General features: G+C 30.4%; 1 protein-coding gene and 1 long non-coding RNA gene across 3 annotated transcripts; one reads left to right on the top strand and one right to left on the bottom strand.

The window, feature by feature from the left end:
• The first annotated feature begins 3,325 nt into the window (after nucleotides 1-3,325).
• On the top strand, nucleotides 3,326-23,012 carry LOC130964566 (probable homogentisate phytyltransferase 1, chloroplastic). The gene is made up of 10 exons (XM_057889890.1): nucleotides 3,326-3,406; nucleotides 9,560-9,634; nucleotides 10,456-10,539; nucleotides 19,851-19,940; nucleotides 20,237-20,338; nucleotides 20,757-20,858; nucleotides 21,103-21,174; nucleotides 21,439-21,534; nucleotides 22,570-22,674; nucleotides 22,971-23,012. The coding sequence occupies exons 1-10, from the start codon at nucleotides 3,326-3,328 to the stop codon at nucleotides 23,010-23,012; spliced, it is 849 nt and encodes a 282-aa protein (XP_057745873.1).
• On the bottom strand, nucleotides 17,430-19,645 carry LOC130964582 (uncharacterized). Of its 2 annotated transcripts, none has more exons than XR_009080674.1 (4): nucleotides 19,153-19,645; nucleotides 18,877-18,946; nucleotides 18,555-18,630; nucleotides 17,430-17,992 (listed from the first exon to the last, which is right to left on the bottom strand). It is a non-coding gene; the product is annotated as an uncharacterized LOC130964582 (long non-coding RNA). The 2 variants fall into 2 exon arrangements; XR_009080680.1 differs by having other exon boundaries at nucleotides 18,877-18,933; nucleotides 19,153-19,644.
• Nucleotides 23,013-24,147: the final 1,135 nt, after the last annotated feature.

Genomic DNA, 24,147 nt, shown 5'->3' with positions numbered 1-24,147 from the left:
GAAACTAATGTTAGATCTGAATTTAGAAAAAAACAACTTTTAAATTCCTATAAATAAAATAGATACCCGAGGCCTATTAAAACAAACATGAAACATTAGAAGAGATGAGAGAAGAGAATATACCTAACAATATATTGATTTGGCCAAAACTTAACAAAAATTGAGATTTTCACTATCACATAAATGATATAAGATAGTAGTATTTATATGGTTTATTTATTTTATGGTTTTTATAGTTTTATTAAATTTTTAATTAAATTTTTATATTTTTTTTTGGATCCGTATACCATATCACATTTTGTAATTAAGTCTCTATCGTGACAAAAATGTTAAAATTAATAAAATATTATATTAAATTAAACAAAATAAATATACCTAACACTTGACTGAATAATATGTATATTTTAACAGAATATTCCGTTAATTATAACATTTTTATTACGGTAAAAATTTAATATTACAAAATCTGATATAATATATAAATCCAACTAAAAAAACATATAAAAATCTAATAAAAAATTTATTAAAACTAAGAACCTATTTATATTAACCTTCTTAGTTATTACAACTAAAATTTAATGATCTAAGATTTTAAAATATTATAAAATTTAGATTAACCATCGACTCATATCACAAAAATCTAAGAATTTTAGATAAAGTAAGTCGTGATCACTATTGAATCGGGTTACAACTTTGAGTACAAAACATTTTTTTATAATATAAACAACAGAATTTATTGTATAAATTTCGAGATATTATCCAATGTGTAATAACTCAGTTTTGTTGTTAATTTAGAGTATAAAACGTAAGTCTTAGATTAGAAACAAATACTTTAAATCTTTTCTAAAGTAAGAAGAGTTTTTTTTGAGTTAGAGAAAGAACATTGTCCCAACTAGCAAAGAGTAGTTTAAATTAAATACTTTCTTTGTCCAAAATTGTGAACTTCTTCATAATTTTGTACTATCTACGTTGCATGTATCTATTTTCTACTTCCTTCTTTTATTTTTCTTGCTGATGTGTCTTTATACCACAAATTTGTCAATTTGCCAAATAGCATCAAAATTAACTTTATAATTTTTCAGAAATACGTGATGATTACTTTTAGTTTAAAATTTTTTTTATGTTTTAAACTTTACAATTTACACTTAAGTAATTAATTATAAGTCATAATAAAATTTTTAAATTAAATAAATCTCATTCACAATTTTGAAAGGCATTTGAATCTAATAATAAATAGACGAAGAAAAAAGTAATAAAGAATACTTTATAATATTGGATGAATATATATTTTTTATATGATAAAAAAACATAAAATTAACTATAGTATAATCTCAAAGCATCATATTCGATTCTTAAAAACATTGATTATTTATAAAAGACAATTCACATTAATGCTAGAAAATCAACATTATAGTATCAGTTAATTTTAACAAATAGTATTTTAGGTTGCTAACAAACTCAGCATGAAATCTATTAAAAAAGAAGTTTTTGTTGATTTTGAATTTTAATTTTTTTTTTAAGTTGAATCGTTAGATATTCATATATTTTGACTCAATATGTTTTAAATTATCTAACGATTTATAATACTATTTTTATATGAAATCATCTTCATGAAATTAAAGTAGCTATTTTTTTAATTAAATTTTAAATATTCTTATTTTTAATACTTTTAAGTTTGTTTTTGCATTAAATATTGGCTACTATAATATTAGTTCTATAATGTGGAGATATATATATATATATAGTTTAATTATTCTGTTAGTCACTATAATTTTATCAAATATACAATTAGATTTTTTATATTTTTTTTATTGAATCTCCACACTACTTTTAATTTTATAACTAAGTCCTTTTTATGTAAAAAAATGTTAAAATTAATGAAATAATATTTCTCTCAAAAATATATAGTCAAAGATTTATTTAAATTCTTAATTATAAATATCTTTAATTTATAAAAAAATATTCTATTAACTCTAAGATTTTTTATGGTATAAAAATTCAAATTAAAGAAAAAAACAGTAGTAATAGAAATCCAAATAAAAAAATATAAAAACTTAATTATAAATCTGGTAAAATTATAGAAACTAATAAAATAATATAGAGAGAGAGAGAGAATTCTGCCGAATCCGGTTATTATTATTTGTAATTGTAACTAAATGGTACTTTAATTTCATTGTTATGCTTTGCACATAATTGAAAAATTATATAAGTAGCTATATATATATATCCCCTTCTTAATAAACAGGACAAGTGAAAATCTTGTCAAGAACACACAGTTTTCATGTCTTAATTGATTGTGATCCAAAATTTGTTGATTCCGAATGGCTTCCACTTCCAAGCTTCTTCTTGGCTCATCATCATTTCCTCATCCTACTCCATCATCTCTTTCCATCACAACTGGTACCACTTTTTCTTCTCTAATCGTTATCAGCTATCAACTTTATATAAAAATAATTGCACTCGAGTTTTACTACATATATAATATAAAATTGGGCTGGTTGTTTAGGTTCAATTGCAACAAGAGGTTTATGGCACAAGAACCGAAAAGTCCAATCCTTGGAGCATAACTGGAACCATTCTTACAAATTCATTCATGGAGGATCCAAGACACCAAATTCTTTTGTAAAAGCAACTTCTGAACCGTCTCATACACAAACCATTTGGAAGTCTACCAAAGATATCATGCACACTCTCCAAAAGTTTAGTGGATCTTATTATTTAATTACTGTGGTTAGTTCACAATCAACCTTATATTAGTGGTTACTAGTTAGGTTGGAATCGTTGAAAAGGTTTTTTTTTAATCAATATATTTATTTAACAAAAATATTATTTTTACACCAAAATTAGTCAGTAAAATCAGTCACCAATGTATTTTTGTATAAATATATGTGTGATTTAATTTATTTTCAACGTGTATTTATATTTTAACATATATTTTATATTGATGACTGATTTTAATGACTAATTTTAGTGTATACATAATATAGTTCACAATTTAATTAGTGGGTTGAATGACTCATACACTCATGAGTCTAATAATCTTTTAAAAACAAACATATATATTTAAGGAAATTTTCTATCAAGTTTCATATAATTAAATAAATTTCATTATCTAATTAGTATGATAAAATAAATTACGGTAATTTTTTTATACATTTAAAAGTTTTCATAAATTGATGAACATATTTATAAATATAAAAAACATTAATAAATATAAATAAATTTTAACAACTTTCAAATAAATCTCTCTGAAAAAAGACAGAAACAAAAAATAATTTGATATCTTGTGGATGAAGCAACTTTAATTTGTTTATGTCGTCAGATAATGAGCATATCTTCGACATCGGTCCTTGCAGTGGAAAATTTATCAGATATATCTCCAAAATTTTTTATTGGCTTATTCAAGGTGAGCTTCATCTTTCTATATTTACAATTCTTTACAAATTAGATTTATATTTAGGATCTTGTGTACAATAGTCAGCAAAATCTCTTATCACTTCACCCTTCCTATAGCATAAATAATGTCATCCTGCATCCAGAAATAATTTATTGGCTTTTTTATTAATTCGCACTCTTTTGCAAACTTATTATCAAATTGTAATTTTTTCAAATTACTTTTTTATATGCCATTGTCGATTTTTTTCTCATATCATGACATTTCTTTTCATTCCCCGCAGGAGGTGCTATAGGAGAAAGTTTAGGGGCCAGTAATTTTTGTATTTTGTGGCTAGCACTTAATCATAAAAAAGAAAGTGAGTGATCTTCCATTTGGATGTAATCTCAAACCATAAAAAATACTATTGATAACCAATTAATGGTTACAAAACACAAAAGTTGCTGGCCCCTAACACTCCTCATAAAATAATAACGTTTTAAAAATCCAACCAATTGTTAAACTAATAGAATTTGAGATAAAAAAATTTAAAAATTCAACCGAAATTCAATTAAGATTGAGTCAGATATAAAAAAATTATATTTATTTATAAAATATATTTTTTAGAAAAAAATATTTTTGTGTTTTATTATTTTAAATCAATTAATTGTTAAAAAATTAGACCAATTTAAATAACAAACCAATTCTATACAAGGATGGCCTTGAACGGGTTGAAGGGAGGATCAGGGACCTGTCAACCTTGGTCACGACAAGATCAGACTTCTCGAGCAGTGAGAGATGGTACCTACAAAGAAATTCTGACGCTCAAATTAAAATGGATCTGAGAGGTATAGATAAGATTTTGGAATGCGTAACATACTTGAGGGAGCCCCTAGCTTACCTTATATAATTCGTCTTGTTATATTATCTTATCTTGTTAGTTAAGATAAGAGAAGTATTTAAATTTGAATAGTAGTTAGAGATATGCGATCTCTTAGCCGGCTTGGGCTGCAATTTAGGGTCTGGACCCAAAGATTCAGGTCGTGGCGAGGCCGTTTGGGGACCCGGAGGTCAGGTCTATAACATTTTCCCCCAAAGTAGAAGAGTATCTTTGCTTAGTCTCGTCATTGGGTGAGCTTATTTCTTCGCGGTATCGGGGGTCCGTGATCCTCATGTTGGCAGATGAGACGTTGATTCTTGTCTTCGTGTGGGGTCAGGGTTTCGTGATGTCTGGCATGCTTGGTCACATCGTCGTCCGTCCATTTCTTTTCTTGGTGATGGGACTTCAACCGTTGTGATTCCCAAGGTGTTATTATGCCGTTTAATGGGAGAGAGAGGTTTGGCGTTTTTCCTTTTTTGCCTTTCACTATTTGAAATGTTTGGGGTTTTGCTTTTCGTTTTTCTTTGTTTTTCCTACTGTAACCGCGCACTTCCCCTTCTCCCTTATTTCCTCTTCTCACACTATTTTCTCTCTCTTTTGTTGTTGTTGCTACCGTTTGGACTGTTTGTTTCTTCCTCGTTTCTTCGCTTCTGTTTTCCAGCACAGGGCAGTGTCTTTCTTCCTTTATGCATTTACTGTATCTTGGTGTCTCCTGTTTCTGTGTTTTTGCATGGTTCTGCATTTAATGGTAGGAAAAATGTTGATGAGGGATATCACGTTTAGTGTAGTTTTAAGTGTTTTAGTTGTGGCTTTGGTATAGGTAGGAATCTTTTGTAAGTTTGAATTTCTAGGTAGTGGACTGACAGTGAAAAATCCTATTTGGATATAGGTATGGTGCGACGGAGGAGTGTAACGACCCGATTTTCGGCAGGTCCGAATCATTGTCAGTAGTCAGGAGTTACTTCCCAGTAGCCCTATAATACTCTAGACTCGATAATACTTACTACATATGAGCCTTTCGTACTAACGAAATTGCGTATGTTAGCTTATTTTTATCATGTCTTTCTTAACAAACCTATTAGCAATTTTCCGAGATATACAATATAAAATAAACACCAAACTAACAGCAAAACTAAATTAGTAATGAGATTACAGAAAACTCTCATGCATGTATACATCTCAGGTTAGTTCATACAAACTTGACATACTTATGTGTGTGTGTGTGTGTGTGTATATATATATATATATAAAACTGACAACTTCCCAGATACCTGGTTCATATAGAAAATCCCTAAGTTGGTACCCGAACTAAAAGAAAAGACAATATCCAGTCCTATCCCTAAAAAATACTACAGAATTGAGGGAAAGCAAAATCTATGGAACAAATACCATCTATCGTACATTCTTTCTACCGTCGAGGCACAAGTCTGTAACCATAAGCTCAGGACTAGTTTCGAGCATCTCCTGTAGGGTCCGACAATACGTGCTCCTCTGGTACCTCTTTAAATATAACTCAAGTGGTGACAATCAAGTCTGGATCTTCCATCTATAGGGGAAAGGGAAAAGAAAGGGGTGAGAACCTATATGGTTCCCAGTAAGGTGACATCGTGAAAGCGCATCTCTCTCGTGAAACCTAGAGTTTTGACTCTATCGTAATAACTCGCTTACTAAATTTGTCAGATACTTCCATATCGTGGGCTCTGACATAATTCTTTCTTGGCATAACTCTTTTTTGCCTGAGCCTTAATTGCGTTTTTGGGCTCAAATTTGATCTCGTCTTGTGACAGCTCGACCGACCAAGCGAGTATTCATCCTGCCAAGTCTGTCTTCTGCAGTACTTGTCAGATAGCCTTGTCTACTCGAACTGCGATAGGGAGGCTCTGGAAGTACTGCCAAAGGCGTCGAGATGCTGTGAGTAACACGTAGGCGAGCTTTTCGAGTTTGGAGTAGCGCTTCTCTTTGTTTTGGAGAACCTTACTTATGAAGTACACTAGACTCTTTGTTTTTTGCTTGTCCTCCCGGATTAGCACCGCTGCTAGTGCTTATTTCGTGATGGATAAGTTGAGGTATAGTGTCTCTTCTGTTTTGGGTTTTGAGAGTATGGGAGTCTCTGCTAGCACTCGAGTTCCCATTTGAAGCTTATATTCTTTTTCATGAGTCTGAAGAAGGGGATAGTCTTTTAGGTCAGGCTCTGAGAAAACGTGAGAGGGCAGCAAGCGTCTAGTTAGCCTTTGGACATCTTTGAGGTTTGTGGGGCTACTCATCTCAAGGATGGTCTTACACTTTTTCGGGTTTGCCTCTACTCCTTGTTGTGTGATCATGAAACCCGAGAACTTCCCGGCCTCCATCCCGAAGGTGCACTTCGTCGAATTAAAGTGTATTCGGTGCTTCCTCAGAGTATCTAGTATGAGTTTTAGGTAATCAATGAGCTCCTCGCCTATTTGAGTCTTGGTTAGCATGTCGTCAATATATATCTCCAATTCGGTCCCTAAGAGGTCTTTGAAGATCTTTGTGATGAGTCTTTGGTAGGTAGCCTCGATATTTTTTAGCCTGAAGGGTATGACTATGTAGCAGTACGTGCCTTTCGGGATTACGAACGCGGTCTTTACCTCATCTGGTCGGTACATGGGTATCTGGTTGTACCCGGAATAGGCATCCGTGAAGTTGAGGTACTAGTGTCCCAAGACAGCGTCTACCAGTTCGTCGATGTTTGGTAAGGAAAAGGCATCCTTTGGACAGACTTTGTTCAAGTCTGTGTAATCCACAAGTTTTCCTTTTACGCTGAAGGGCAGATTTTTGTTGATGAATGTGAATTCATATTTGGTTTTCCTTATATGTAGCTTTTCCATGTCTCCTTATGATTTTGGTCTCAACTGGTCATGGTCGTGCGTCAAGGTCGGCTAAGAAGATTCCCGCCACATCCCATGATCACTTTCGGAGGGCTAGGCTGGTGTTGTCACATTCTACCGTGACTTCTTGGTCACCATGTATTGTTCCTATGATGTTGTTGTCAGCTTGCAAATTCATGATTAGGAACTTGGTGAAGATGACGGTGGATAGGTCGTTAATCTTCTTTTCAAGGATGATGTTTTAGGCCATGGAGTCCTTTAGGACCACGAACTCGAAGAGTACGATCTTCCTCTAGCCTCCGGCTTCAATGGTGACTGGCAGCACTATAGAGCCGTATGGTTTGAGGAAGTTATCTCTGAGTGTGGTTACTCCGTTGTGGTGACTTTGTAGATTCTTGTTTCGGAGTCCTAACTTGTCGAAGGCTCCTCCAAAAAAAATGTTGGAGTTGGCTCCGGTATCTACCAGTATTCATTTTACTAATTCGGTTTCGACCCTTGCCGAGATGACAAAGGGGGCATCTTCCCGCCGAAGTGCCGTTCTGGCAATCGTCGAGGGAGAACGTGATCACTGCCAGGAGGGAAGAAGTTTGTGTTTTGTCTTTCACAGCCAGCACCCGAAAATCTTTTTCAGAGCCGATTTGGATTTTTCTAACGCATATTTCCTTGTGATCACATTCACTATTATGGTGAGGTCGATTCTTGAACTTTCCTAGTGCGCATGTGTCACCATCCTGGGATTATGTCCTTCCCACTCTTGTGATCTTTCTCTTTCAGTTTTCCTGGATTCTCGGATAATTTTGGTGAACTCATGGAGTTTGCCATCTCGGATGGCTTGTTCGAGAGTGTCTTTTAGATCAAAGCAATCTTGAGTCTTGTTTTCGTATCCTCTGTGATAGTTGCAATACAAGTTTTTGTTACTGCCTGTCTGTTCCTTCAATTGTCGCGCCTTTGGGAGAATGCCTCGTTCAGCTATCTGGTGATAGATCTCCGTGATGGGGGCTGGTAGGGGTGTAGTTTGTGAACTTCCCCACTCTGGGTGGCCGGTTGGTAGCGGTGGATTTGTAGTGCTCCTTCGAAGTATCTCTGGACGGTAGGTTACTTTGAGGTGTCGTATTGCCGTGTTGCCGTTTATTGCCTGTCGCGGCTTGGCTGACCTCTTCGTCGTTTATTTATTCCTTAGCAAGGTTTTGGATTTCGTGCATAGTCCATAATGGTTTGGTGGTGAGGTATTTTCGGAAGTCTTTGTTCATGAGGCCATTGGTCAGGCCGAGGCTGGCCACGAAGTCTGTGAGCCCGTCGACTGTCAGGCTCCCGTCGTTGAACTTGTCGAGGTATTTTCTTGTGAGTTCGTCTTGCCTTTGTGTGATTCCAAGCAGACTGATCGGGTGCTTTGCTTTGGTGATTCTGGTAGTGAACTGCGCCATGAATTTTCTGGAGATGTCATCGAAACTGGCTATCGAGCCATTGGGGAGAGCGTTGAACCACTTAAATGCGGGACTAGCTACGGTTACTGGGAAGGTCCTACATTGAACCACATCGGATCTCTTTTTAAGTTCATCCTGGCTTCAAAAGCCATGAGATGTTCCTGTAGGTCCTTCGTCCCATCGTACTTTATGTCGGTTGGCTTGTCAAAGCCTTTCGGTAGCTTGGCCTTTATGATTCTCTCAATGAACGAGATGACTTTCATTATCACGTGCTCACTCCTTGTCCGTTTGGAGTCCCGTTGGTGCCTTCTGTCTTCGTTATCGCGTCGGCACTCCAGTTCCTGGGAAGCGGTACGATTCCGACACTTTTCGTGGCACCGGTCGAGTGATCTTTCGTTCCTGATTTTTTGCCATGATCGACTCTTGGAAATTGCTTGACTTGCGTGTTCCGGCTGGTATTGTTCTTTGGAAGCGACCAAATCCTCCAGGGTTTGCACACTTTGATAGAGATCTTGAATTATTTGGATTGCTTTCTCCCTTAGAACTCTAGAACGAAGAACAACTACTATTTTATCACTTAAAAATAATTCATTAAAATAATTAAAATGTTTCAGACTCAAATGCCAAATGGTGAGAAGGGTATTTTTAAAAAAAAAAATATTTATACTACTTATTGTATATATCTTTTTTGTATTTATTATTTTTATGGTATAAAAGCTTTTTTTTTCATTTCTTAACTATCACTTTTAATATTAAAAACAAACATAAACAAAACAGATATTGTCCTTAGAACTGTGTTCTTCCATTTTTAGTGGTCAAGAGATTACTTATACGATAAAAGTACCTTGATAGGATGATGAAAAAAAGCCCAAAATAATGGTATGTATGTATTACTTTGTAATATTTCCTAACTTTTTTTCTTTCTTTTCGATGATCCTAGAAGATGAAAGGTATGTTTTCTCTTAGAAGATATGATTATTAATTATAACTTTAGAAGTGTTTTATAAACCTTTTTTTTGTTTTGTTTTCTCAGTTTATCATTCCTATCATGTTCATGCATTGGTATACAGTTGGCATAAATCAACTAGTTGATATTGAAATAGACAAGGTATGAACTTCTTGGCATTGTGAAATTTTAGATTTTGTAATTTCACAAAGGTTGTTTTAACCGAAATCTTTTTTGGCAATAAGTTGGTAGATAATATATTGGTACCCTATATTTTTCTTTTATATATATATAATATGGTTAAAATTTTGTTAACTTTTCGAAATTCTATCTTTCTGATTTTTCCAAATTGAAAGATTTTCATTTTATTTTATTTTAATTAACATTTTTTACTTCTAATATATTATATATTGTAATACCATTTTTTGTGTGACTGTATTGTAATACCATTTATGTATTCATAGATAATTCTTTTAGTAAAAGAAAAATTAAAAGTTAATGATTAAATTAATTTATGAAAGATTAATTTCTTAAAAATTATCAATTAATTATATTTGTCTTTAATTTTTATCACTCTATCAACAATTTTCATTAACGATTAATAATTCGAAATGTTAACTAACAGCATACATATCGAAATGTCTAATTGAATACTGACTGAATATGTTTATAAAAATTTCTATCAATTTAGTTCCTTTTTTCGATTACTATATATAATATAATCCCAATATAACATAAAATCTAAATTGATGAATTTTCATAAATATATTTAGTCCGCATCTAATTAAATATATTAAGTGTCATGTTTATTGTAAATTAACATTTCACATTATTAATCATTAGGGAAACTTGTAAACACACATAAGTGAATATATATCTGTCTCACACTAATTTTACATACACATTTTAGTTTATTACTTTGTTTATGGTATATGTCTTACTTTTCTATACTAATGTTATTGTTTTATTATTATTATTTGTAGATTAACAAGCCATATCGTCCTTTGGTATCTGGAAAAATTTCTTACAAAACTGGAGTCATTATCACTATATCATGTTTATTTATGGTACGCTATAATTGATTTATTACTTTTACCCCAGCATATCAATGCCTCTCATGTCTTCTAAGTTAAATTTCAATTTCATTACCATGTGTTAATAACTTAATATAATTTCCGTTCCTTTTTTTAATTCCTTGACAAATTATTTGTTAGTTACAGCTCTATTAAAGTATTATTCACGCTCTTTCAAATTTATTTTATAAAAGCGTTCAACTTTATGTTATTTATTAACTCCTCAATTTTTTATTTTAATTACTAACTTGTACACTTCATAGCTAAATAAATTTAGGGTTTGATTAGGTAAACTTTTACGAAAAAATCTTTTTTTTAATTGATTTTTTAAAGGATTTTTTAGAAAAAAAATATTTGTATATTTAAATATTTTATGTACAAATATATTTTTATCGAATAATTATATTTGAGTACGATAATATAAAAATATTATTTATTTATTTATAATATTTATATTTATTTTTAGTAAAAAAAAGTAAATTGTAACTTTTTAAAAAGATATTTTTATTTATTTAATATTTTTATTTTTACTATTAAAATTATGCTAAACACATTAAAAATAAAAAAATTCTATCAACTTAATAACATTCAAACAAACTTTTAATCGTGTTCAATTCCTTTAAAGTGGGAATAAATGAAAATCAATCATATATCAACCTTTTTTTCAATTTATTACAAATCCTACCTTTTTAAATGATATGGCTTTTAGAAAATTTAAATGAGAAACTTTATTAATATTCATGCATTAAAATAATTTTTTTTAAACTAATTTTTGGAATGAATTAAATTCGTTCTTATGATTTTTCTAGATCTTGAGAAGGGGCCCTTTATGAATTTCAAATTATTATTTTATCTCATACCAAATTATACAAATCAAAGAAGAGAATAAAAATTAACACAGTCATGTATCTAAATTTAATTCTATGTGTAATAAAATTTACATCTAATTTTATCACAACGATAATAGAATTGAATTATAATCATTAACTGATGACAATCTTCAATTCAAAGACAAAACAAAGTTAAAGAAATAAAACTAGCTCTAATACTAAGATTAAACCCTAAACCAGAATTCTTTATGGAAAGACACAAAATACAAATGAAATTTACTTCATAACTTTTTTTCCTAGTCTTTTGCAGAGAGAAAAATTCACCTTTAAAGGCTTCATTTTCTTTCTTGTGTTGATTATATTTAAAAGGAAGCTTGCTAAAATTTTCATTCATCATCAATAATTTCATAGAGTTCATTAATGGTAAGAACAAAATTGTTTACCTCCTCAACAGGTTGTTTGTCATTTGCCATCAGACAAATTTATTTTTCCTCTTCATCTTTTTTAGATTTATTTTCTAAATCTTTTCATGATAGCATTAGTATTTTCTTCTTTTCTCTTGTTTTCTTGTACTTTTTCACAAGTGGATACTTTACTTTAAAGTGTTCTAGTTTTTTTTACAGTAATGACAGATTACTTGGTTCAATTATATTTTATCTTTTCTAAATTAACCAGATTTTTTGTCTTTATTTCATAAATATTCTCAATCTCTTTACAAAGAGTTGAATCTGATCATCTTCGAACATATTGTCTTCTATCTCTTCATCTTTAGTTTCAATTTTGGACTTAAGGTGTAACATTCTTAGTACTAGAATGTCACATTTTTGTCTGCGTCACTCTGATAACGAGGAGATTATGACGACTTCCATATATTTAATAATAAGATAGGAGCTTTAATTCGAAACCGTATCAAATTTTTCCTTAAAATTCAGAAATACTTTTTTATTTATATACACCTACATACAAATCAATCACGATACTTCACATGTACATATACAGATACAAAGATTCTTTATACAAATAGCTTACAAATATTACATACGTACATATCAATACAATCACAACTCCTATTCCTTTTATAAAAATATAAGTAATGACGAGAGAAAACAATAACTAAGATATTATAAATAGATACAGTACAACTAAAAATTCAACAAAATCTTTGTTGGCTTTCTCGTCTATTTCCTGAAAAGATACGTACAGTTGTAGGAGGTGAGAACCTAACTACACGATCTCACTAGAAGAGTTTAAGAATTGTTATAGAAAGATATATGTATATAATCAAAATTCTTTTACGAGCAGTAATCATTGCTAGTCTTATAAATTCTTTCTTTAATTCAATTTATTTAAATTCTTAATTCCATCCAATTTTTTACTCATTCATTCACCAAACCTCAATCTTTATTTTCAAGTCATGTGATTATCCATTCAAAACCAAAAATCATCAAATCACACCACCACAAGTCAAAATACATATCAATTTCACCAAACTTACCGAGATATATAATTTATTTAATCACGACCTTCGACCCCAACATATAATCAAATCATGACTTCCGACCCAATAAATAATCAATTCACTTACAAGCTACCACACTTCATCATAATTCAAACTAACGTCACAAACACAGGCAATCAAACAAACAATTAAACAATCACATATGCATATAGAAAACAGTTATAACAGATAGTACAATTAACAGTTAATAAAATATCAATTAGGTAAATTAAAATAATTATACACACCCAAACAATTATAAATAAATTCAATATGATGTATGTCTATTCTTTTAATGGACAAACTAAAGAAAGGAATAAAAATTTTCACAACCATATATCTTAGTTCAATATCTAAAAGTAATAAAACCTATCTTCAGTTTCCACTACAACAATATTAAAATTTGATTACAATCATTAACTCAAAAGCAAAACAAAAGAATCAAAATTAATTTCAACACCAAAACAAATAATGAAGCTTAAAACCAAGCTTCTAGAATGCCAAATTGACTTAAATCCTGAGTCACAAATGCCAGGGCAAAACTCAAACCTGAATTCTAATGTCAAGAATGAACTCTAAACCAATGCACTTTACATCAAGACACAAACATACAAATAAAATTTATTTTATGACTTTTCTTCTTAATCTCTTACTTTTTTTTTCTTATGACTTTTGTTGATTTCTCCCTTAATACTATGATTTTTTTCTTTATAAAAATAAGAAAAAAGAACACTGAATGATCCTAAGACTAGACACAATGATATTTCCAGAATTTCTAAAACTCTTAGAATGAAAATTTGGTCTGCAATATAAACTTGAATATGAAGAGAAATATTCTCTAGACTGTGTTTGTTTATAAGTATGGAATATTGAAGTAGGAATTAAGATACACAAAATTATATTTGGCAAATGAGACACAGACAAAGACATTATGTCTAGAGATACAAATTAGTGTATTTTGTGTTCTTCCTAATAAAAAGTACATAATGTCACTAACAAAAGACATAACTTATTCTACATTTTTTCTTTCATTGTTGTTATCAATCTTTTACAATTATATTTTTTATCATTATATTTTTCTTTCTAAATTTTTTGTATGAAAAAAATAAAAACAAATTGAACTTTCATAATTTATTCTAGTTTAGCATCAAACAAAATACAAAAACACTAATTTTTATGACTTATCCTTTGTGTTTTATTCCTAATGTCTTATCTTGTTATGTTCTTAGAATCAGACGCAGCCTAACTGATGGGGGTGGCAAAGCGGGTAGCCCGCCGTCTCCTCCCGCCACAAATAATGGGACGGGCTGACCTATCCCACTATATAAAGTGGGTTCAAAATGCTAGTTTACCCCCACTTTATGGCGGGTTGGCAAGTTAACTAGCTTAACTTTTTAAAAAAAAATAATTAATTAAAATTAATAAAAAATAATAATTTAAAAATTAAATATAAATAAAAAAATAGTCAAATTATAATATAAATTTTTTTATTATTTTTTTATTTTTAAATTCAATAGAATTGTTCAAAATAATATTAGTCAATAAAATTATCTTTATTTTAAAAATAAGTCACATAATCTGAGGATGTATATAACGTTCAAAATTCTAACAACCTGACCCTTTTTTGGTGGATTTGATAGATTGACTCGACAAAATCGACCCGTTTTACTATCCTTATTAATAGATGATATAACTTTTCTAGTTGTTTTTCCCTTTTTCTTCTTTATAATTCAAAGTCTTTTATTTTTGTCAGGTGTGCCGCTAGAATTTGCTCAATTTCCTTTCTCATAATTGATACCATGAATTTCTCCAAATCTTTTCTTTCCCTTCAGTCAAAATACAATCCGGATCACTCTAATATCACCTCCATTCATTGTGATCTCTTGGACATTCGCCTTGTGTGTGAGTTTGATACCTATCACTCTTAACATACATATTACTATATTAGACACAGAAAAAATATGTTAACTATATTCAAATAACCCAGTAATAACATAATTAATCTTAACTCAACACATTTAAATTTAAAGGTTTTTAATGACTTAAAAAAAAATTGAATTTAAACTTTTTTTTTTTAATTTTTAAACTTAGACATCAAAATAAATTTAAAAGTAAATTACAGTTAAGTCTGATTTAACAATTATGTAAAAGACAAAATAATATCTCATAACAAATGGAATAAAAAAAGTAGAGAAGAGAAGCTTGCACCACCAAATTTAATTACTTTGTACAATGTGACTTATATTCAATCTCAACCATAATTATAGTTGAATTTTTACTATTTTTTTTAAAGATTACAAACACCAATTTTCTACTATTCTTCCTAATCTTGTTAAGAAATTCACAAACTTCTAACCAGCCTTGTTTTACTTATGCTCTCTAATCTAGGTTCTTAATACTAAGTACTCATCTAATTTAGTAAAAAAAATCTCTCAAGATCATGAACAAAACAGAAAATATATTAAAAGAGATTGAGATATTTAATAGCTTTTCTTCCAAATTCTACTCTCTTTATCTTTTTTCGTATATGGCTTTTTTAAATGTCTCACCTAATCTCTTTTATCATGAGAAATCAAAGAAAGATAACAGATAAAAAAAAATATTTAATATAACATCATAAAGGAGGAGATAGAGATAATTTTAAAGCTATGAAAAATTCGGATTTTAATTCTCACTCATTAGTCTTCAATTTCTGGCGATTACACTCTTTTGTATAAGGATAATGCTTCCAAAAGTTAACAAAATTCTGCACCGTACCACAAGGACAAGTTCCTTCAAAATGAGAACGCAACAGCAGTGGTTTTGCACAAATAGCATCAGAGGCGTTTTGCAAGATGCAGAGATGGTGGATAAGCAAGTATGGCACGGACATAGGTGATAGTGACAGAGGATCATGGTTAGTTGTGCTCTGTGATATAGATGCAGCTAGGGTTCTTTGCCTTGTACTGCTACCATCAGCACCATTGATTCTTTAACTTTAGCTCTCAGATATATCTTTTTTTCTAACAAATTTAGGTTAGTCGAGTGGTCAACTCAGTTGTCTGTTTAAGGGGTTCGAATTGCGCCTTGTATATGTAATAACTCATTAGTCAGCAAACTCGTGGAAAACCAAAAAAATATGGAAAAGTATAGGGAGCCAATGGTTTAAGCGTACAATGAAAGTTTAGGAAGTATTAGAGATATGACCATTAGTGTTACATTGTCTTGTCAGGTTATGCTTTTAGGATGAGTGGGTTCATGATATGGTATTAGAGTTCTAGATTCGAAAGGTCAAGAGTTCGATCATTGGTGAATTCCAAAATTAACTTAAATTTTTAGGATGAGTGATTTTATGACATGAGATGTTTATTATCCCTAGTATTCGGATGGTTATTCTGGATAGTGTGGGTGATGTTCATTTTATTCATAGACCAAAGGTTTAGCCCATTATACACTTATGTCATTGGCTCCCTAGCACTACCCAAAAAATATATATCCTCTTTCCTTCATTTATTTGATGAAGAGAAACACATTTTTCTTCTTTACATTTTTTTCTACCCGAACTGGATTTTACCGCTGAGATTAGCCTTGTTGTGTGTCTTTGTTGGACAAAAACTCAAAAAGGCATCAACTCTCATCTTAATTCTTTGTCCACACAAGACCACCTGAAAATGCTTGGCCCCTTTTTGTCAACATCAGTACTACTATGGGCCTGTACCAATAAAATATTTATCAAACCAACTTTAGACTATTAGTCCAATTAAATATGTATATTTGTCATCACTAAAGATTAAAATTATTATTTACCAAAAAAAAAAGATTAAAATTATTGTTTCCAAACTCAACAAAATCTAATAAAATTTACAACCTTTTATATATTATTTAACTACACTTTTTAGCTTTTTAGTAAAATGCATTGTGTATTTCAGTTGTCAAGCTGCAACGGGTAGCATTCACTACGATAGTGTTGGATCAAAATTTCGTTTGTTTTAGTGATTTGGCAAAAATATTTGCACTCTAATTATAAGACATATAAAGCAACCAATTTGTAAGTGTAAAAAACTAACAATTTTGTTGATGAGAAATATTAGGACCAACTCTTTTAATCAAATTTTAGTTCATATTTTAGATTAATACCTTATTTTTATACTATTAGAATTTAAAATTTAATCTTTAGAGCTTAAAAGTTATGATTTAAAATTCAGTTTTTAATATTTTAAATTAACCAAATATTAATAAAAATAATAAATTTTATTGATGAGATAGCATATTTTTTAGCATGAGCACTACAAGAAACAAGGGGTTTGGCCACAGAAAAAACCGTGGCTAAACTCCAAAATAACTGTAGCAACCATATATTGACCACAAAAAAATATTCGTGGCTAATCAGGGGGTTGCATTGCCACAGTTTTTTGGCTTTTAGCCACAATTTTAAGAACCGTGGAGACCTTAACTTAGCCACAACATAACAAAAATTAGCCATGATTTTAACCGTGGCTAAATCCCAAAATAAAACAAAAAAAAATTATAGACCACAGCAAATTTGCCATGATTTTAATCGTGGCTAACTATGAAGATTCCAAAAAAAATTTATATTCTACATTTTATTGTATTTACATCAAATTTGACGATAAAAAGATATTTTCTTTTACATAATGAAATAAATTCAACATCCATACATATAGAATAAAGCAAAAGAATTCAACAACACAAAATAACAAAATATACAAAAGATAATATAAGTTCAAATACTTAGAATTAACACTTCATTGTGTGCTCGATCAAAGGATTGGCTACGCTGTTAGTAGCTTTCAACTTCCTATGCAACTTCACTAGCTAGAGCTAAACATTGTAAGTGAAGACTTTCAATGTCTCTTGGAAGGCTAGAATCATACACTAATGAATATGAGCTCAATCATTAAAGATCTGTGCACTGCCATGCAAACAAAAAAAAAGTATACAAAGACGGAAAAGAAATATAGTGAAACAAAGCAACAAGAAGAAATAAACTTTGAACTTTATATATGTAAGAAACTTGGAATAATTCAAAACAAAAAGTGAGACCTAACTTCAATGAATCAATAAATGTCATGACCTGTGTTATTTGTGCTTTCCTTTGATCTGCCTCTCCTCTACATATCTTCCATCATAATCCAAAATTCATCAAATATTAATTGTATTCATAATATATTAAGTAATTAAGCACGTGCACCAGCAATCTGCATACCAACTAGTCAAGAATTCTAAGAAATAATAACAGCTAAGACATTAAAGTACCTACTTAACAATTTGGTTTCAGCAGCTTTATAAAGAGAAGAGAATACAAAATATACTTCTTGTTCTAAATGAAAAAATGGTGCCATGTGCACATCTGATTCACTTTAACTAGTATCCTCTTATTTGTGTTGTTTTACTTGTTGCAAGTTCATTCTTTGCTCTGATTGTTTAATTTTTTCACCCTTATGTCTTTACACTATCATACTTCCAAATTGTCATACTAAATGGGTTTAATTAAATAACAAGAAGAAGAAATAAACTTTGAACTTTATATTACATAACAATAAGAAATTAAGAATATTCAAGCAATAAGATGACATTCAGGTATTATACATGAAAGATAGGTAGAATCACATAATACATTAAGTAATTAAGCACGGCAACAAAATCACATACAGGATAGGTGGAAATGTGGAATCATGTACCTATAGCAGAGATTCTTTCACATACAAGCAGCTCCTAAAGTTTTTCATAGCATAATATCACCATCACCATTTTTACCTACAAACAATTGTAGATAAAACAATCAGCTACCTTCTTAATTAAAATATGATAAAAACTTTTCTCCACACTGGATCCAAAATTGCTAAGGTGTATATATATTAGTAGACAAAATAAACTAGGGGCACATAATTGGAAGGGAAAAATTATAAAAGATATAACAGAAAGGCCTACACTAAAATATCTTCAACTTGTAAAAGATAAACTTGCTTCAAGTAACATGTGAGAGATTAAAAATCAACTTACCTTGCCAGTATTAGATAAGAACTCATGAACATCATTCTTTGTTGCCCTTAAAGGCATCTGAAATTATAAGCTGATAATCATCAAGAAAAAAATACTGTGATACATAAGGTCTTATAATGGTCAGATGGACACTTAGAACACTGCAAAGAATATGACATATAACATTGCAAAGTAATGATGCAATCACAATTCAGATTCTCCAATTGATAAAATAATCACAACACAATACATATACAAAAAAAAACTGAAAATAAAAGAGGAAAAGAAATAACTCACCCGAAGCGATTGAACTAGCACCTGGTAGTGGTGACTCAGGCATCGGCAATCCAACCCTACCTGTTGCCGTCATGCTCAAACTGATCTATGAGCGACGACAACAAGAGGAAGAATAGGCAGATCTAGGATGCAGGGGAGCTTTCCTGAATTTGGCGTAGACGAGCTCCAACACAATGATAAACCCCATGATTTCCTATGCAAGGTGAGGATTTGACCTACTAATTCAACAAGAGAGAAGCTCGGAGGAAAGAAAAGGGCTGAGATGATGCAAGGAAGGGAAGATATAACAAGAGGGGCAAATTGGGTGGTTTAAGATAAATTGGGGCAGAGGAGAGGGCAATACCAAGGTGGACAAAAGATTGAGATGGTGAGAAACGGTTTTGTGTGATTATTGAAGGTGAGAAACGGTTTTGTGAAAGACATGGTTAAAAATTACGAAAGTGCTCCGATTTAGGGACCACCAAGAATGTTCGTGGAAAATTACCAAAATTTAGCCACACTGAGAGTTTTCGTGACAAATATGAGATATTCTCATTTATATTTGCTACATATTAGTGTTCGTAACTAAATTTTTGTGGCTAATGCCCGTTTATGTGGTAGTGGAGAAACAAGAGATATTTAAAGATAATTATAGTTAACAAATAGAAAATGTAGCTTATCCTTTATACATGTTTTTCGCCTTTTTTTTTTTTCTACAGAGTTTTGGACTGGGGTGGATAACAAAATCAAAGCCATTGATTTGGTGTCTCGTTATGTATTTTGTGGCAATGACAGGTTATTCAATTAATGTAAGTTCATTATATTGATCGAAATAAAAATTATGTTAGGAGGATTCAAAGGTATCGCCTCACATACACTACTTTTTAATGTTCTCATATATGTAATATTTATTTTACAGTGAAAATTCAGGTGCAATCAACTTCACATGAAGTTGATAGTTAAGAATCGTAAAATAATTTGATTGATTTGACTAAATTTTTATCTAATAGTTCTCAACTATCAACTTTATGTAAAGTTGACTGCACCTGAATTTTCACCTAATTTTATGGTGAATACATTATTATTGATATAACTATGTTTTCAGTTGCCACTTTTAAGATGGAAGAAATTTACAATTCCTACACTATTGTCAACTGTACCACCTATGCTAATAGCAAATAACATTGCACCTTTTCTTCATATGAAGGTATTACTTTACATAATTATGCTCTTTAGAGGCATATAACTAGTGATAAGGGTGTATCCATTAGTTTTTGCATGTGCATTGTAAAAAAAAAATCACATTTTTTCTTTGTGCTAGTCAAATTACTAATAAACTATTTGCAACTAGCATTTTAGAGAGATTTTTAATTAAGCGAACAATCTTGAAAACTTAGGTGCAGTTGACTTCATGTGAAGTTGATAGTTGAGAGTCATTAGATAAAAACTTAGTCAAATTAGTCAAATTATCTAACGACTCTCAGTTATCAACTTCACGTAAAGTCGACTGCATCTGAGTTTCCACTGTGAACAATAGTATAATCAATTTTCAATATAGCAAATTGGAGTTCAAAGAAGTCTAATATTTTTTTTTTTTTTGGTTCAAATGTAATGCTTGATTCTAGACCTATGTTCTCGAGAAGACAACTATGTTTCCAAGACCAAGATCAATAGTCTTTACCATTGTGGTCATGAGCTTTTACTATTTAGTCATCATGTTGTTTAAGGTAAGAAACTTATATATAAACGGAAAAATTTTAAGTGCACTAAACAGCACCGATGTTTCAGTTGTTTTAACCGTTGATTTTAATTAATATATATTATATATATTTTTTATAATTCAGATCAACGGTTAAAATAATTAGAATATTAATATTTTCGATACACTTAAAACTCTTCCTATATAAACATTAATAGGTATTTTGCTTTAATTTCCTGTCCTAATAAATAATAATTTGTGGGATAAAATAGGACATACCTGACATTGAAGGAGACACAGCTGCAGGTTTACAAAATTTGTCCATACGCTTAGGTCCAAAGCGGGTATTTCTAATCTCTTGGAATATCTCATGATTAAGTTATACGAATTTAATTTTAATGTAATCTCAACATAAAAGTAGTTCTATATGTATATTTAGTCACGTAATATGACATCAACAAAATAACTATTTTTTATATTGATCACGTAAATAGTTATCTAATAAACGAATATAATTAAATGATTATAAAATATTTTATATTATTAGAGTATTAAAATTAAACTCTATATCATACTATCATATTTCTAAATTATTAATCTTGTTTTAGGTATTCTGGTTATGTGTTTTACTTCTTGAAGTGGGTTATGGAATTGCCATTATCATGGGAGCAACATCTTCCTTCTTATGGAGTAAAATTTTTACGGTAATGTTTTATTCATCACTTCCTTAACTTATTTCGGGTACTACGTATTACGTAATCAGGTTGCGCATTTTATGCGATTCTATCCTATATATCTGAAATATGACACCGTGTCTATTTTCATAATAACTGCAGCATTTAGAATTATAGATTGAAAGATAGTATCAAAATATTGATTTGAAATAATTTAGACCACCTTATAATTTTTCATCAATTTATTTAAGAGCAATGTTAGAGTCAACAATTTTTGTGATTGTTAGCCATCAATTAGCCATCAATGATGATTTGATAGTGTGAGATTGGTGTGATATTTCATCCAATGACTCACATTTTTCTGCTAGTTACATGCTGGCCAAAATTCAATAAAACTGCTGGTCTCCTAGACTTTTCCTTTATTTAAGGGTTAAGTACGATTTTAGTCTCTAAGTATAGGTCGAAAATTGTTTTCGTTCCCACACTTTTTTTTGTATACAAAATGGTCCCTAAAATTTAACTTGGTTTTAAAATCGTCCTTAAAGTTTAATTTGGATTTAAAATTTTGACAGTAAAAGTGGAGACAGAAATTGATTGTGGATAACTTCTTCTTCTTCTTTCCTTCTCTTTTCTTCTTTTTCCCTTTTCTCTTCGCAGGAGCAAAAACACTCTTCTTCTCTTATTTTCTTCTTTTTTATTTTATTTTATAATTTTTTGTTATGAGTAATTTGGTCCAAAATTTTAAAATTTAAATAAAAAAGACGATTTTAAAACTTAATTTTAAATTTTATAGACAATTTTATATAAAAAAATTAAAAACAAAAAAAAATTTAATCTATATTTTAAAAACTAAAATACTAAAATAGTACTTAACCTCTTATTTAACATGAAATAAGGAGTCTAAGACACTAATTTAGTAACCAGTTTTTTTTTTTTCTCCCATGTAGACGTATGTACTTTTATATGTACCTCCGTATAATCAAGTTTACTAATATGAAGTGAAAGTAGGATTATTTCATTATTATAACAAAGTTTTGATTGTATTGTATCATTCAATTTTGTTAGGTGATAGCACATGGCATCATGGCTTTGATTTTTTGGTACCGTGCTAATTCTGTAGACTTAAAGAGCAAAGATGCTTCCCAATCCTTTTATATGTTTATCTTTAAGGTATGCAATTACTACTTTACACTATAAAGTAATATGAGAAATTAGTTTTCTAGGTGAATCCAAAATATTTCATGATGGAATTTATGATAAGTTCACCCTGTATTTTTAATACATTAATATTTTACAAGATAATAAGATCCTTTTATGTAACTACTCAATCAATATGATGCTATCCAAAAGAGAACTATGATGCCTTTGAAAAGTCAATGTTGACCAAAGTTATGAATGCTTGTGAATATATATAAGTTACGTTATTGCTAATAATTCACATATTTCATTTTATTTTATTTGTTCAGCTTCTATGTGTGGAGAACATCCTTGTACATCTCGTGAGATGAAGATGCAGATGAATTATTCATATAATAAATAGTGCAACCTTTTCTGCTACATATCTTGGTTCAATAAATAATTTTGTAGATATATAGTTATTCAGATTGATTATGTATTTTTTTATATATAAACTTATTAGTAATTATTGTTTTTCGTCCATAACTTTGCTTTAATATCAAATGGAAAATATTTGGATGTATGTCTAACAATTTTGGATAGGAAAACTTCCATCACACATGTGCATAAATGGAAAAACATATAAAGACAAAATTCCACAAATTCATTACATGAAACTAGCTTTTCAATCAAGAACAAGTACATTTATAATGTGAACTTGAAAAATACTATATAATCATACGGAGTCATGAAGTATTAAGAGAGGCACAATTACTAACATATTAAGTAGAAAATAATTGTAAGGACAGAAATCTTTAATATCAATAGAGATACAACGGAAATTAAAAGTTTCATCCAAAAATATTAATTAGGGTTAACTACGATTTTGATTTTTAAGATAGGAACTAAAAAATTTTTTGGTCTCCCACAGTTTTTTGTTTATAGAATTATCCATAATTTTAAAATCGTCTTTCGGACTAAAATATTCTTTCACCTTCTTCCCTAAAATCAAGTAGAAACAGAATCAGAACCAGAAGCAACAACAATAAAACAATATAATAAACATTAAAAAAATAGATAATGAATCAACAAATTTGTATAATGAAACAATAAAATAATAAAACAATGTAATCAAGAAGAAGAAGAAGAAGAAGAAGAAGAAGAAGAACAACAACAACAACTATGAAACAATGTAATAAATCAGAAACAGAAACAACCATAAACAACAATATAAAAGAATCATAATAAAAAATAAAAAATATAATAGAAGTAGAAGAAAATGAAATTAGAATCAACAACATAATAGAAGCAGAAGCGCTTTTCTCTACCCTCTTTACCGCCAACCACCCTCACCCACCGAAGCGTTTTCCCCTGTCCGAACCCTAGTTTCGCCAACCAGTCTCGGTCACCACCTCTGTCCACACCGCCAGCAAGCCACCCGAACCACCCTCCTTTCTCTTTTCTTCTTCCTCTCCTCTTTTCTCTTCTCCTCTGCTCACTGTCTCCTGGCTGATTCGCCATCACAGT

Source organism: Arachis stenosperma, chromosome 1, assembly GCF_014773155.1.
Source record: "Arachis stenosperma cultivar V10309 chromosome 1, arast.V10309.gnm1.PFL2, whole genome shotgun sequence".
Classification (NCBI taxonomy): Eukaryota; Viridiplantae; Streptophyta; class Magnoliopsida; order Fabales; family Fabaceae; genus Arachis; species Arachis stenosperma.
Note: the sequence above shows the minus strand (reverse complement) of the source record. Positions and strands in the feature narration are given on the sequence as shown.